Consider the following 17,176-nt stretch of genomic DNA (forward strand, 5'->3'; position numbering starts at 1 on the left):
ACTAGAAAATTTGCAAGAACTGAAACATTATCTATATTTTAAAATAAAACAAAGCTTCTTTTGGTAGAATTTATTAATAACATGCCACAATAAGTAGACGATTAATTGCAATTTATTCTGCATCTCTTTATGGTCTAGAAAGGTGGAATGCGAGACACGTTTTTGAACAATGTGGTAATGCACGCGGCCATTAAAAGATGCAGTCGAAAAACACTTTACAAAAATAACAATTTTTTTCATTTTTATGCTCCTTGTATAATTTAAGGCACATTTTTGAATTGAACGAAATAAAAGAGAGAAAAAATGAACACTTTATAGAAACGCAAACGTTTCAAAAGCTTTTTGTTCAGTCAGTCGCATTGCGATGGGGTGGTAGTGACTCCAGTTTGGGTTTCTTTAATAGACAGCAGCTAGAAAAACAATAGAATAATTAGTATCCAGTTTACAAAACTGAAATTTAAATTAAATAAACTTTCATTCTTTGGTGTAGTTTGATAGACTGATATAAGTTTATTTTATTTAAATTTGTTGAGCCAAAGCATTGAAATGCCTTATGTCATGTGACTGTGTTTAATAGCAGCATTTTGCAAAGTGTTAGTACAAAATGTGACCCACTTTACAAAATCAAAAATTGTGTTGGACAGCAAAAAACATGTGTGTACTGTTTTCAATTTCCACACCAATTATTTTTAAATAAATAACAGTTGTGGCCTCCAGAATTTCGGTATCGATTTTTTTTTACTATAACCTAAGAACCATTTGTTCAAAAATAATAAAATTTGGAACAGAAAACTATAGTTGTATAACTATGAAGACATGTTCAAACTCTAAAAAATTAAAACACAACATGAAAACTATTGAATTTATTTAGGTCAGAAGCAATTGGAATCAAGTAAAATATGCCGAAGTAACACCAATTTCAATTTAATTTTTGATACATAATTAAATTTAATAAAACATCTACTAAATCAAAAATTTTCAAATTTAAAGATCTTAAAAATTGTCTTTGAAATTCGCCTCCATTTTGACGCTTTAATAAGCATATTAAAGCACGCAACGTCATCAAGTACGATGTCATAATAGTCATTATTTGACGGAACATTTTTTTACGAAAATTTTTAGGTTGGCAGGAAGCAAATTCGCGACCGTATTTTTGCCAATTTCACAAATTTCAGGAAACGTTCATGCAGGATTACCTCCATTGTCATCAAAACTCTTGTTTTTTGACAAAACATTGATAAAACAAAAATTTTAACTCAATTTTTCATTTTCAAAATTGAGACACAAAAATGTCTAAATCGACTAAAATAACAATTTTTGTTTAAAAACGGCAAAAATAGAGCAAGTTACAAAAAATAGCATAAGACACTCGTTTCATAAGACCCTGAAGCACTCATTTTTTCAAAAAACTTGTGGCTAACGCCACTCGTTTCTGACACTGAATTCATGCTTCAAGACAGGCCTTAGGAAATTTGTCTTTTAACATAAGTACTATTTTTTTTTTTCATAATAAAACAGAAGAAGTACTAGTTTCCATTTCGAACACTTTTAGCTCGCTTTGAGGGCAGAAACGATCTAAATTCAGTGAAATGTATTAAGTGCAACGACATTAATTTCAAAATTGCTATGATTAAATACTTTAAAAATGTAAAAATGTTTGATCAAGCTTCATGTAAAATAATTTTATTTTCGACTTCACTTGGTGATTTTTTGTTCTGTTTTCCCGAAATTTCGATATAATTTCATACTTTTCAGCCAGTGATAAAACAATTGCAAAAAACATTATTTATTGTTTAGACACATATAAAAAATTCTAAAATTTGAAGCTAAAAGAATATTTTAATACAGAAGAAGTAGGTACGTATTTCTCGTTTGTACTTTCCTTGTTAAACTTTTTTTGGGCTTTTTTACAGAAATTAGTTTCAAACACGTACTAAATAGAGGGAAACAACCTGATCTTTTCAGCTAATTTAATGGCGATTTTCCAAAGAAAAAAGTATAGCTTAAAACTCAACACTGAAAACTGTTAGACAATTTGTTGATGTATTTAGTTTTCGTTTGAAGTAACTGTTCCAAATTTTATGATAATTGGTCAAATAGTAGTTCCAAAGTTATAGTAAATTATTTATTATACAGCGTGTTAGGGAATGGTTTAGCAAAAATTCAAAGGTAGATAGAGAATGACAAGACAAATCGATTAAGCAAAACTGATGTAAATAAAAAATGCATAACTTTTCCAAGAAATCGTTCTGAAATTAGTCCCAAATTTTGAGAATAGCTGAACTTGAATTATAAAAATTAGCGTAAATTTTAATATTATTGACAAAACAGTAGAGGTGAATTAACTTCTTGGTTCACTACGTTATTCTTCTATTTCAATTTGTGTTTTGTTATTAAATTTTACGAGAAACAAAAACATTTTTTTGTCAGGACCGGAATTCGAACCTTTCAGACAAATGAACATGTAAACCTCGATTTTGAAAAATTCTCAACACGCCCATGCGTCACCATCTCCATTTTGTTTAATGAAAAAATTAACTGCTAAATAAACTAACTCGTCTGATCATGACTAATTTACATACGAAACATTGCTAAGTCATTCCCTAACACCCTGTATATATTGAACCAACAATAGTGCACAAAATTATTTATATCTTTGTTATGGGCCATTTTTCAAAAAATCCTTGAATACGTCGATTTTATTTTTTCAAATACTACATTTTGACTGGGTAACATTTTTTAACATCATTCGTTTTTGAGTTGCGCTGTCATTTTTAAATTTTTTAACGACAATCAACATTTTTGTTTATTACGGTTTTTGATAGCAGGTCCCATCACCGTCTGTATACATAGAATGACACCTTATCTCGCCTGGGCATTTGTAAATGATAAATTGTTTTTTAAATCTGCAAAGTAAAAATAATAACAAATGCGCAGTAAATAATAGCATTTCAAAACTGGAGAGTCTAGAATTCCACATTTCGAGTTCTACATTTTCGAATTTAAACGTTTAAGGGGTATGTCTTTAAGATCGCAGACTAGCTACTGAGCGTTTATTATTTAAACTGAAATTAGATACTGTGCATATACGATTTTTTTACTGGACACTTTATACTGAACAAATTTTAATAAAATACTGTGCATGGTTTACTGATCATGTATTATTTTTTACTGGTCAAAATCGGATTTATTACTTTTCGCTTTATTACTACCCTTTTTAAAATTCACTATCTCGGAAACTAGACGGACAATCTTTTTTATTTTTGCCCCATATGTGGAATTCTTTGAACAATAATCTGTTAAAATTTAAAAGAAATCTTAAGAAAGTGAATTTAGGCACCAACTACCTTAATATGAAATTTAAACACAAAAAAATTAATAAAAAACAATCACCTCTCCTTCGTCGCCTCGTCCTTAATCCGATTCGTCCGCTAAAACTCTATTTTGCGAACTTGTTACATATTAGCTGTTTCAAAACTATAAAAAAAATTTGGTGAAATGCGACGTTGGCGTTTTTATAGTTTTGAAACAGCTATTAAGAAAATATTATTTAATTTTTGTTTTTTGAAAAGCAAGTCATAACAAAGATGAATTTTGTGCATTAATCTTGGTTTAGTTAGTGTAATATTTTTGAAGTTCCAATACATTACTGTTCATTTCCAAGGTACTATATTTTTTTAACTTCAAGTAAAGGTACTTAACACATAAATAACATTTAAAAAAATTCTAAAAATACATCAGTATAGTAGACCATGATTCAGAAAATGGCGATTCCCAGTGTAGTCAACATACACTTCGCCTTCGGAATCATAGCCTACTTACCACACAATCACAGAAGAAGAAAAAACGAGAAGAGAGAAAGATTTACCCACAAAAAATGGCTGTCCTCAATGTCAAAAAAGGGGGCAAAGGTGGTCTGGGTCAAAGAGAGAGAGAGAGATCTCTCGGGGTGGTGGGGTTAGTTGGGGGACTTACCGAACGGCCTGATGGGGTGTTTGTCCCACAGGTACGTCCTCTTGACGGGAGAGAGGTACGAGTCGCGGAGGTAGAACGGGGACTTACCCCAAGGGTTGTAAGTGGAGTAGGGCCGCAACAAGGGGGAATCCCACCAAAATGGATCGTTGATTATTGACGAAATGGGGAGGAAAGGAGAGGGATTCAATAGGTCGCGGAACAGTCTCTTACTTGGGAATAGCCCACCACGGTTGTAAATCGGCTGGCCCGCGTAGTTGAAAGCCACTTCAGACGGGCGGGGACCCCATTCTCCAGACTGGAACAAATACAGAAAAGGTTTAGTTGAATTGTTGAAATTTCAACGTGTTCGGATATATTTAATAAATAAAGTTTTAGACACTAAAACTAAAAAAGTAGGGCTTTAAACAATACTCATAATCACCCAAAAATGTCAATTTTTGATGTCAAATTTAAATATAATGTGGAAACCTACAAAATAATGACAAATTAAAAAGTCCGCTAATAAGAATTTTATAATATTTAAAACTATGAAAATTCGTTTTTATTCAAAAATACTAATCAAATTTGAACTTCAGAAGATACTTTTTAAACTGGCAATTGCAAAAACTGGATTTTTATGGAAAATTAATTTAAAAAAAAAATCGTGCTAAAAACATTGAAGTTGACTTGCTCAAGTCTGAATCAAAAATTGATTGGTAATTGTTTATAAGAAATGTTAACTGTTTCGAAAGTATTCATGAAACAAAAAATTATTGTTGAATCAAGGTGATTACGAGTGTATGCAAAATTTCATCAGCCGGATAGCCGCAACTACCTAAAATTGATTCGCAAAATAGTCAAACAAGGTTAGTTAAATAAATGTTTTTACAACGAGAAATGAAGACACGAAGAGAAGAAACGGAGACAAGGAGAAACAAGAAAATTGCACACAAAAACAAGAGAGGCAAAGAAAAAGAACTAACAAAGCGAAGAAATTTCAGCGTGTTTGGATAGCCCTTTCAAATTTATTCTCAAAATTTAAAACAGACAAACAATATAGCAAGTCAAAGAATAAAAGGTTTTCCAAAGAGAAGTGATAGCCCTTTCAAATTTTGTTCTCAAAATTTAAAACAGACAAACAACATAGCAAGTTAAAGAATAAAAGGTTTTCCAAAGAGAAGTGAAGACAAGCTGAAAGATAAACGAAGACAAGAAAAACTGCATATCGAAAGCGAAAAAGAGAGGTGAAAACAAAAAGAAACAGGAGAGCGATTATATAGAAAAGGTAGTGCTTACAAAAATTATCAGGAACTTTGGGAACCAATCGCGTCTTTCACACTGTGTTTTATGCAAATTTTTCAAAAATTGATAAACCTTCCACGGACAATAACAAGAAAATAAAAGTGGTCGCCCCTACATATTTTAATATGTTAAAGAAAAAGATCTTCAAATATTCTTTTCAAAAATTACGTGTGTATGCAAAATTTCATTACGGTTGGATGACCTAGTACCTAGTTTTGAAGAACGAATCGTTTAGACTTTTTACTTACTTTGATGGGTGTTGGAGAGAGACTTCGTCCCCAACGTGGCCACAGAGATGGGTAGAGTTTGTCGAGTTCAGCGAGACGATCCAAATGGTCTAACCAGGCGCGATGAGGGTCGTACTTTTCAGCAGCTGGTGCTGGTCTCTTGCTATACACCAAATAGAGTGGATAACGGCTGAAGGGATATGTAGTGTGGAAAATGCTGGGCCATTGGCTGGGTTCGCGTCCTTTAACACGATCGATATGGTCCTGCCAGGCCTTGTCGGCGTCAAATGGTCGTGGTTTTGTGATATGGAACACTAGTGGCGAATATATCCATTAAGTAAAGTGCTTAATCAATTTCAACACTTTTTTAATTAATAGTATCATTTCCATAAACGTCGAACCATTTGTTAAGTAAAATAAAACAAAATTGGGTCTGCCTCTGGCTTTTTTAATTTAAAACAAACCAAAAATTCAATGTTAATTAATTATTATATATTATTATATATAATAATATTATATATATATATATATATTATAATTCATAACTTAATTAAATTAAATTAATAGTTATTTATGTAACAAGTCCGCTAAAACTATTTTGCAGAAGTGTTGCATACAAACTTTTTTGGTACTAACTCTCTAAAACAACAAAATTGTAAAGTTCTTTACATTTCGAATTCATCCTCATCACAAGTGCAATCGACCGATACGCATAGCAACGACTAATTTATTGAAACAATAATCAAATTATTGTTTTGTCAAATAATAAATAAATTAGAGTCCACAAAATGTTGCTACGACTACTTTAAGTCCTTTTCCTTTAAAATGACATTTTGCGGAGTCAAAGCAGTTCCCAAAGTAACCATTTTAGGGAGCGTGTACCAAAAAAATATTTTTAATAATTTTTAACATCTTTAACAATCATTCGTGATGAGATTGCAACTTGGAATACTTTAGTGTGTTTTAAATTTTGCTTGTTAAAGCGCTATCTTCCGTTTTACCAAAATCATAGACTCTTGCAAAAAAAAATGTCGACTAAATTATAACTTGATTCAAGTTGATCAAAATATTGCAGTTCAGGACGTTTTTAGAGAAAAAATTCTAATTGACTAAAGAAAAAATTGTTCAAAAAATTCTAAAAATTTTTGTAATGAGATTGCAACTTAGAATACGTTCGTGTTTTGAAATTTTGCTTTTTAAAGCGCTATGATTTGGTTTTTACCAAAAATAATAGTAGTTTATTATACAAGTAAAGAAAAGATGTTCATTATCTGTGCGTGATGTGTTTAATGACGAGCAGATAATGCCAACTTTTCTTTACGTGTACAGCGTGCTCAAAAACTGACGCACCAACTCAATGGTGTGTGATAGAGAACAGGTTACATATACAGGTGAAAATAGTAAAAAAATTCTTTGTATTATAGTTATTGATAAATAACGGGCTTTAGATAAATGATATGTGGCAACGTTGTCTAACAGTCATGATCGCAATAGAATTTGATCAACAATAAAAATAAATTATTTTTGAAACGGTTTCCTAGGAAATAATTCCCAGTGTTGGCACATCTACACATTGTGATTTTTTTGATGAATTTTAATTTTTTGAATTAAAGAAACTGCTAAAGGCTGATAGAAAATTTAAAAATAATTATGCATCGTTTTGTTAGGGAACGATTACCTAGTGTGAAGCATAAAAACAATAAAAAATAATGAAAACTAAAAAAGTTAACACAATAAGTTTGTAGCTCCATATTTTTTAAAACATGACTTTAAGAATTTTTTCAACATTTTTCCCGTAATCTTTACTTGCTTCTCAATAACGTACTGCTGAGTTGGTGCGCCAGTTTTTGAGCATCCTGTATAATATTTCTTTTTAGGTTTATTGAGAAATTTTTGTTAAATTGTTTCACCGATAGAATAAAAAAATCACCAAATGGCCACTTTATTCTATTAGTAAGATTAAAATTACTATCAAATAATGTGCCGTAGTAACCACTTGTAGAATAAAGGTGCATTACCTCTACTCCTATCTCTGGAATAAGCAACACTTTTAACACCTATAACAGAAAATATTTTTTTACAAAAAACGTAGAAACACTATAATTTTCAAATTGTTTTCGACGTCCAAAACGGTCATTTATGACTAAATTACAACTTGCTACAGTTCAAGTTGACATTCTTTCTGAGAAAAATTTATGATTAACTTAAGACAAATTTTAAAAAATTAATTAATTTTTAGCGTTTTTAATCAGTTGTAATGGCATTGTGACTTGGAATACATTAATGTGTTTGAAATTTTGTTTTTTTACTGGGGTATCATTCCTTTTTTTAACAAAAATTAAAGAATTTGTTGTAAAAAAAATGTTAACTCTATTTAAAAATAAATAAATAAATAAAGTGTTGTAAATGTCGCATTTCAGGGCGCTAGCTTTCGTTTTCAGAAAAAAAGTTATAATTAACACAAGAAAATATTAAAAAAAAAATCTAATAATTTTTGGCGTCTTCCATCATTTGTTTTTACAACTTGGAATACGTTAATGTGTTTGAAATTTTGCTTTTTAGGGCGCTATCATTTGTTTTTTAGCAAAAATCAAGGATTTTTGCAAAAAAGCAGGAACACTATAATTTTCGAATTATTTTCTACGTTCCACGTTCATTTATGACTATATCACAAATTGCTATAGTTTAAATTGATAAATAAATTGTATTTCAGAGTGCTACCTTTCGTTTTCAGAGAAAACATTATGATTGAGTTAAGAAACGAATGTAAAAAAATAATAATTTTGTAATCAGATTACCAGTTTGAACACTTTAATGTGCTTAAAGTTTTGTTTTTAAGAGCGCTATCATTTATTTTTTACCAAAAATCAAAAATTTTTTTGGAAAAAAGTAGAACCACTATAACCTTTTATTTTTTTTTGACGTCCAAAACGCTCATTTTTATGACTAAACTACAACTTTCTATAGTTTAAATTAAACGAAATTTTACATTTCAGGGCGTTAGCTTTCATTTTAGAGTAACATTTATTATTTACTTCAGATTTTTTTTAATATAATAATTTTTGACGACTTTAGCAATCATTTGTAACTAAAGTCTATCCGGAATTAAAATCAATTGTCAAATTGTATCAACTTTGGCAACTCCATTTAAAATTAGTCGTCCAGGCTTCATTCCTATGGCAATGTCGCAGGGTTCCAACATAATTTCAAAATGTTTGACACTGACAATTGATTCAAAATAGAATGAGATATAGACTACAACTTGGAATACTCTAATGTGTTTAAAATTTTGCTTTTTAGAGCGCTATCATTCAATTTTATCAAAAATTAAAGATTTTTTTGCAAAAATGTAAACACCCTATAATTTCGAATTGTTTTCGATGTCCTGAACGGCCATTTTTTATTAAATTACAACTTGCTATAGTTCAAATTGTTGGCGCTTTTGCATCTTAGGCCGCAAATTTCCGAGGGAAAAATAAATTATTTACTTAAAAAATAAAAAATACATATTTATTGATTCTCGACGTCTTTAACAGTTACTTAAGGGAGCTATCGTTCGTTTTTAATTAAAAAATTTAAGGATTTCATTGGAAAAAAAGTGGAAAAACTAACCAAGGAAAATGGAGGGAAAGATTTGTTGAATCCTTTTAATTTACATAATTATTTTCTGATAAAAATTCAATAATTAAACTTAGTTAGGGGCCCCCCACCTTTTTAAAAACTTCCAATTTTTCGAAAACCAGTAGAAGTAATTTTGGCGAAAAGCTAGAGCAAATGTAAATGTAATAAAACTTCATAGTAGATGTGTAGAACAGTGAAGAACACAACAAAAATGAATACTTATATAAAAAGCCAAAGTTAAATCAATGTCAAAACGAGTGTTGGCTCCCTATTAATTTCACATTAGCTACACACGTTTTGTTTTAGATTTAATTTGGCAACATAAAAACTATGTTAATGCTGGCTAAGGCATCTAATAAGCATCAATCTATTCTTACCTCCAAGGCGACCGAACCATCGCGTCTCCCTCAAAAAAAACTTCAAGTGGCAACTTCTTGTTTCACCACCAAAAAATGAGTGTATAAAGAGGGAAGGTTACGAAAAAAAAAAAAAGAAGTTGATCGCCCTGGCAAATGCTGGAGCAGCAGGAACGTTATTAAAAAGCCTTGCTAATAAAGCTATATGACATAAAGTTGAGTTAATCCTGAAATAATAAAACAACAAAAAACGCGACTCAAGCGTTTGCGGGGCGGTTGAATTTTCGATTTTTCATACATATAATTTATTTCTGTTTCTTGTACATTGCAGAGACAGATTATCAAATAAATAAAATATTGTGTTTTCACTTTACATTGTACTGTATTGTGTGGTGTACAAAACGATCTACTACATAGCTAAAAAGTGAAAACCAAGTGTTTTAGAAGTGTGATAAAGTAATAGTGTTAATTCACAAACGAGTTGATAAAAGTTCATTGAAGGGCACTTGTTATGAGAGACGACTGATTGCGTAGTGGGCCCTCTTGGTACAACAACGGCCTAGTAGTGCTTTGACTTACCGGGCCGGTATCTGTCGAGGGAGCCGTAATTGTGAGGGTAGATCGGACGAGGAGAGTAGCCGTAGGTGTCTCGGTGCAATGGGTCGTATCGGTATCCAGGAACATGGATGCGTTCACCGGCATGGATTGGGTCGTCGTAGATGGATTTGCCGAAGGGCCAGCCTGAGCCCAACTCGGGAAGATCGCTGATTGGCCGGAAAATGCCTCTGGGACGGGTGTGGATGGGATCGGTGGCCCTTATGTCCTGCGATCCTGAGAAAAAAAAGTTATTTATTTTATATACAATGTGTTTTTAAATGATTCTCATCTAGTTAACTTTGAAATTGTTTTACATTTCGAAGGACTATAACTTGGGAGACGAAACGAGATACAAAATCTCAGGATTTTCTGAACCAAAAAAAATAATACGGCAGCGTAAAATGAGGAAGCCTCGAGCGTTATACCGTCTCGGTGTCAAATCGTTTTAAATTAACTGAAATTCAACCAGTTCACTAATTAGTTGGAAAAAATGCAGAAATGTTGAGCTTTGCATTCTCAACAGACTGAGAAAAACTGAGGACTAAAACTTTCATGAGAAACATAAGAAAAAAAATATTTAAAATTCAAAATTTGCACGTTTTCCCGTATTTTTCAAAACGCTGCGAATACGGTTAAAGATACAAGAAGAATGTTCAGAAGAAAGTTGTAGAGAATTAAATTTTAAAATCAGAGAGACCATATCTTTATCTTAACGGTTTAGGCTTAGAAAACGTTCAAAGATGATCAAGCGACGAATTTCCTTCATTTTCCCGTTGGTCAAGAAAAGTGAATTTATACCCAAACCGTTGAAGATAGAAATAAGGTTCTATAACGTTGTTCCTTACACTTTTTTGTGTTTTCAACCGTATTCGCAGCGTTTGAATAAACAGACGACGATGCCCAAAAAATTATTGCTTAGAATTATCAATTTGCGTTCCACCTTATATTTATAAATTTTCTACAAATAAGTCCGCGGCCGGCACGATATGTCTATCTTCAACGGTTTAGGTATAAATTCATTTTCCAATATTTGACCACCGGCAAAATGAAAGAAATCCATCGCTTGAGCGTCTTTGAATGACTTTGGGGCCTAAATGGTTGAAGATAGGGATATGGTCTCGCGAACTTTTTTAAAAGAAATTCAATTCTTTCCAACTTTTCTCTGATTATTTTTCTTGTATCTGTAACTGTATTCGCAGTGTTTTGAAAATTATGGGGCAGAGTGCAATTGGTAAAACTTTGAATTTTTTTTAAATATAGTTTACGATATAATTTTTGGACTATTCTTTCTCCTATTATTGAGAATTTGATGCTCTATCTGCCTATGTTTTATTTATTCGCCTTGTGCTATATTTTTATAAATTTATTGCTCTAAAAACTTAAAGGTTCCGGCAAAGTTTGATCCAATCTACCGATTGTTCCGTCTAAACCCCACATTAGAGCTATTGGGAGTTCTAATAATAGTAGTCATGTAATAGTATATTTTATACGAGATTTATAAGACGTTCTATTATATATTCTATTATATAGACTGATCCAGAAATACTGAGCCAGTTGGAAACACTGGACTTTTTCGGTTGCAATGTTGCAAATTACGACCACAATTGCTGTTGTATGTTGCCAACAGACTCAGTATTTCTGGATCAGTCATATATACAATAGAATGAGTGCCACAATTAAGTCTTATAAAAGGAGTGCAATATACTATTTTTTCTATTTTCTAATTTTTTGTTGTTTGTTTTTGTTTAGCTTGACTTATAAAAAATCTGTTTAAATGTTTCCTCTTAATTTTGTTAATTATTCAGACTTTACCAATAAACGATTTGACGCTGTTGACAGATCACACACTAAATTACAGACACCCAGCCTAGCAATGCCAATAGAACTACTAAAAATTTCCTAAAAGGAGTAGCACAAAAATTCTCTTGTAAAAACACTTCCAGTTTCATAATGAAACCAAAATAGAAACAAATTTGTATAGAACCAAAATCCGAAATAACCCGAGTTATTTTCTAGACAGTTTTTGTCAGCGTTCCTAAGCCATTGTAGAAATATTTAGTTTTTTTTAATATGGATTTTTACCTTTTATTTCAAAAATCTACAAGCCATTTTTCAAAATTTTTAGTTGGTGTGCCGATTTTTGAACACCTCTTATAAGAAATCAAAGTTTTTCAAATCTGAACTTAATGAATTAATTTTGTTTTAACGGAAAAGATTGCAAAATATTAAACAGAATTAATCGTTTATTCAGTGAGAAATGTTTCTTTGTCACACTCAGCAAAATAGCACTGGCTAGTAAGGAATTTCCGACACTGTCAAAGAAAACCAACTTAACTAGAAAATTATCACAGATAGGTATAGGGAATACCAGTGCAGAAATAAATTCTCTTCCATCCACTGAAAGAAAGTTTGGGGCAAAAATGGCAGAAATACCAATTTTTACCTAAGAGAGTGTCCGCGCTTTTCAATCACCCTGTTTGTTTTTTTATTTATTTTTTTTTTCAAAAATATTGATTACATGATGTGCTTTTTCTCAGAGAATCGTCTTAGGAATTTTAGATTAATGTACTTGTTTTCTCAAAGAATTTTTTTAATATCTTAAAAGTGTTCGGAGACCAAACTTGTTTCTATAATCTTTCTGCAAAGTATTCACCAAAATTTTTGATTCATGCTAATTTTATATTTTTCGTCTTTTATTATTATTACCGATCGTAATAGCTTGTTTTATAGTTCATTATCATTACAAAAGTTGTGAGCTTCTTTAATTATCTTTAACCTTTAATCGTAACAGCTTTTTATACTGGTCGTTATTTAGCAAAGTCACCTTATTTTCAAATTTATTAGTATTAAAAAAGCAGCATCTCAAACACTAATAAGAAATTTGATATGATTTGTTGGAAACACTTGACTAACAGCTTGGCAGGAACATTGCTTTTAGTCGTAACCCAAATATTCTGACTTGACATGAGGCTTGATTGACTAGCTTCAAATTAAGATGCAGGTGTCTATTTTTATAAATTTTGGCTGTAAAACTCGTAAACTTTATTGTAAATTCAGAAAACTCGAAGGTGGTTTTTCGCTCGTGTAGGTGTTAGTTCCATTAATTTTGTTGGTAAAAATAAACACTGTTTTGGTTTCCAATGTCACACAGTCTACCCGTGTTCTTAAAAAGAAAGAGAATGCTATTTCATTCAAGATAGCCATATTAGTTATTTTATAAAATAAGCGTAAAAAGTGAAATTTTATTTTGAGACAAAATCAAATAGTCTTTAACGCGAATCACAGACTATGTGTTCAAAAATGGTTGTTAGTCAAGTCACCTATGATTTAATGATTTAAATGTAATTTAACCGTAATTTGCCGCTTAATTTAAATTGTGAATGCCGTCAAACTGACAGATCCGTCACAATAATGCAAAAAGGCTTCGAATCCAAAAATGAAAGAATACACATCAACAAAAAGAATGGAAATACAAAACACAAATCTAGACAAACCCTACATTTGAAACAACTTTGCCAAAAAAAAATGTAAAAAAAAGAGTAAAAAGCTAATTCCAAGATTTGCCAAGGATTTGAATTTGAATTCTGTAGTCAACTTGATGAACAAGCATGTTTGAACACATTGTACTTTTTTTACAACTTAGAGTATTTAATGAAAAAACACATTACTAGTAATTTTTAATATCAATAATATTGCATATAACTAATTCCTGAAGTGATGTAAACTGAAGAATATTAAAGGCAAATTCTGTAAAAAGAGTCAAAACTGATTACCTGTGTTGTTCAATGTTTTGACATCAGAATTCATGAAATAAAAAACCTTTCTGAACAAAGCTGGTGACTTGGAAATCATTTGAAAATCGTCTTATCCCTTATTCCTTCAAAATGCAATAAATTGTGCAAAATAACATTAGTTTTGAATTACTTTGTGATGTCGAGGCTTGGTTTAATGCGTAGTGTAAGCATCAGTTAGCTGAAAAAATATGAAACAAACACAATTTTCAACCAAATTTATGTTCTTTTTGCCTATTTTTAACGAAATTTCGCTTAATTTTTTCTCAAAATACAAAAGTCTATCGTCTAAAAATAAACTAAATCGAATAAAACAAGCTAGTCTCTAATTTCGTGTTTAGCGAATTAAAAAAATGCCTTTCGTGAATTTGTACAAAGCCCACTCAAATGTGGTGTTTTTGAGCTTGGTTTTAACGAAATTTTTTATTGTGATTTTGAGGCTTGTTTTTACTAGATTTAACAAAATAAATAATTTTCTGTTGTTTCAAAAACGATATAAATCGAACACAACTAGCGAAAGCAACATGAATTTCGATCTAGTTTTGTGTTTTAACGTTTTTCTTTTTTTAAGTTTTAGAAGGAAAACAAACACAATTTTCGACCAATTTTTTTTCACTACTTATCAAAATTTCTCAAAAAATGAGGTAGGCCGTGCGAAACAGACAAAATAACTTTGATTTTAATTTCTTTTTGTTATTTTGTAATTTAAAAAAATCTCTGATTTAAAAACAAATTAAATTGAACTAAATGTGTTACTTTTAGAGAATTTGTGCTAAAAACACTCAAAAAGCATCAAATAACGAGTTCCATTTTCGGTCAACCTTTATATACTTATTTTATACTATACCACAGACTATACTAATATATGATGGGTTTATTTTTGCGGGGCGTACGAGTAGAAACCTCTTAATCCGTGCCACTTACGCCGCTCATGAGTTTAAATTAGTTGTATTGGAAAATTTGCTCCTTTTCATCAGGAATATCGATAATACACAATGATCATTATTGCATTAATCAAGTACATTGTCATCAAATGATTATCAAGCTTTCCATTAACTGTGCTAATACTACTTACGAACACATCAGTGGCGTACGCTTTGTCTGCAATATAACTTAAAAAAATATTTCGAAAACGGTTACTCTATGATTTTTTTTACTATTTTTCCCAGCATGTCCCCATTTTGTAAAAAATATATATTTTTTTAGATATCCGTTACAAAAAATATTGTACCTACGGATATTGTACCTAACTTGTTTGTAAAGCAATTTCCCACATACGCACTTCATGCGTATAACTATTTTGAAGAATTTCTACAAAAAAGATATTTTTGACGAATTTTCCTTTTGAAATAACATCAGTGGTGCAAAATACATAGCATTAATTGAACTATTTTGTGATGTGAAGCTTGAAAATGAATTAATTCGAATAAAACTAACTATAGCAAGACCGATTTCGATCTAGTTTCGTGTTTTTCAAAAAAAAAGTTTTAAGTTTATAACTGTGCTAAAATACCCAAACAAGATGAGTTAGTTGGTAACTTTTATTCAAACCGTTTTAGCAAATTTTTCCAAGTAATACATAAATTGCAATCCACACCTGTTTAGAGAAAATAAAACGGACAACAACCAATTAATTCATTCTTTAAATTAGAACGTTAGAAAATCAAGTGCGAATCTATGAGCTAACCATCTTATTAGAATTTGAGTATCTCGGGATGTGAAAATTTTGGCTAAACACAATTTTGGGTTTTTTATTATTTACAACAAATTACCTTTAAGGGATCCGACAAAGGACTGCCAGAACTTAGCTTTTTTGGAGGCCGTTTCGTTACGGCCGATCATTTCTAGATGATTCTTGAACATTTTGCCGGCTTTCTGAATTCGCTGCTACTCTTTCTATAGATGAAGCCTCGTCGTTCGTCTGCTAAAATCCCAACCATGAGTACTTAACAAACCCCATTTATTAGTCGCGTGTTAGTAAAATCCTTCAAGCTTTGAGGTGCGCTATTATTAAGTAATGACCGCAATGTATACGATCACGATTAATATCCCACAAAAGCAAGTGAAAAGTTCCACCACTTGGTGGGCTTTCGAGTCCCACACCATCCCGTACGTACTAATTTGGCGAGAGGCCCAGGCTAGTATCAGTTCTCCTTTACTCAGTCTATTTTTAGGCCGATGCATTCTTGAGCAATAGCCTCACCATCGTTTCGCAAACTATCTGTTTCACGAGTTTAATAATAAAATTCGGGTGTTAGCGCAGGTGGTTCAAAAATTTGAGCCTTGAACCAACTTATTCTTACGTAATGGTACCCTCCTATGTAGGACAGCAGCAAGCCCAGAATAGAACGCGCTTAATTTAGAAATTCCAAAAAAATACAAAAACCAGTTCGTTGATCGAAATTTTCGCCTTGGAAGCATGACCATACTCACCAAGGTGTTAGCAAGGGTTAATATATGGAAAAATCGCAACACTTGTAGGTAATGTTATTAGAAATAGCACTTTACTGACCTAAGTGGCTTTATTGAGCGAGTCGTGGTGAGCGACTGCTGATTACGTTCGACACTGACTGAAAGCTGGTGGTTTGCGCTCGACGACATGGTCCAGGAGCGTCGTCGACGTCACGACGCCCCCCTCCATCATACCATGAGAGAGTATTTTGGAAAATTCGCGCTTTTCGATTGTTGTCGAGGTGGCCGTGTTTGTTTGGCCATACGCAGGAATGGACAGAAATAGAACAGGCGGCCCACTTATTACGTACGAAAAATGGCAGGGGGTTATATGGAACAGATTGGGAACTAGGGTCAAGGGTATAGTGTCGCACGTGATTTATTTTTTACCGTATAATGTAACTCTTTTTGGCATTTTGGAGTTTCAAAATTGTTACCTGCTTTTTGGGGCATAGAGCATGTGTTACAATTCATCATCTATCTTTTTCAAGTTAGCTAGTGTAGGTACAGTCACCCAAAATGAAAATGACGCGTTCATAATTGAACGCCTACTGTGCACTCCCGGGTTGAGATCCATGTTGGCGGAGATGGAGTTCAGCATATGGTTTCATCCATTTACAAAAATTTTAAATAAATCGATCAGGAAAATAACAAAGAGCACAATTTGTATACTGTTTGTAGCATGCAAAACCTATAGAAAGATCTGTGTGTATATCTATAAACGGCTTCACAAGTTTTTTTAAGTGAAGAAAAACGTTAGTAATTTTACACCAATTAGAAATTTTACAATGTTTCTGCACAATGGTAAAATTTGGTAGATGCTTGGAAGTAAATGTAATAAATTCATTACGAAGTTTCAAATTCAAAGCTGGTGCCT

At 31.8% G+C, this 17,176-nt stretch overlaps 1 protein-coding gene across 3 annotated transcripts; it reads right to left on the reverse strand.

The window, feature by feature from the left end:
• Positions 1-55: 55 nt before the first annotated feature.
• Mf (Myofilin) lies at positions 56-16,562 on the reverse strand. Of its 3 annotated transcripts, none has more exons than XM_008194195.1 (6): positions 16,361-16,562; positions 15,621-15,772; positions 10,040-10,291; positions 5,505-5,797; positions 4,186-4,270; positions 56-410 (listed from the first exon to the last, which is right to left on the reverse strand). In XM_008194195.1, exons 2-6 carry the CDS (start codon positions 15,709-15,711, stop codon positions 397-399), a joined length of 735 nt encoding a protein of 244 aa, XP_008192417.1. In that variant the 5' UTR covers positions 15,712-15,772; positions 16,361-16,562; the 3' UTR covers positions 56-396. The 3 variants fall into 3 exon arrangements, with proteins under 3 accessions (XP_008192417.1, XP_008192416.1, XP_975727.1); XM_008194194.1 differs by having other exon boundaries at positions 3,976-4,270; XM_970634.5 differs by having other exon boundaries at positions 3,976-4,270; positions 15,621-15,769; positions 16,361-16,521.
• Between the last annotated feature and the right edge of the window lie 614 nt (positions 16,563-17,176).

Source organism: Tribolium castaneum, chromosome 9 (assembly GCF_031307605.1).
Source record: "Tribolium castaneum strain GA2 chromosome 9, icTriCast1.1, whole genome shotgun sequence".
Lineage (NCBI taxonomy): Eukaryota > Metazoa > Arthropoda > Insecta > Coleoptera > Tenebrionidae > Tribolium > Tribolium castaneum.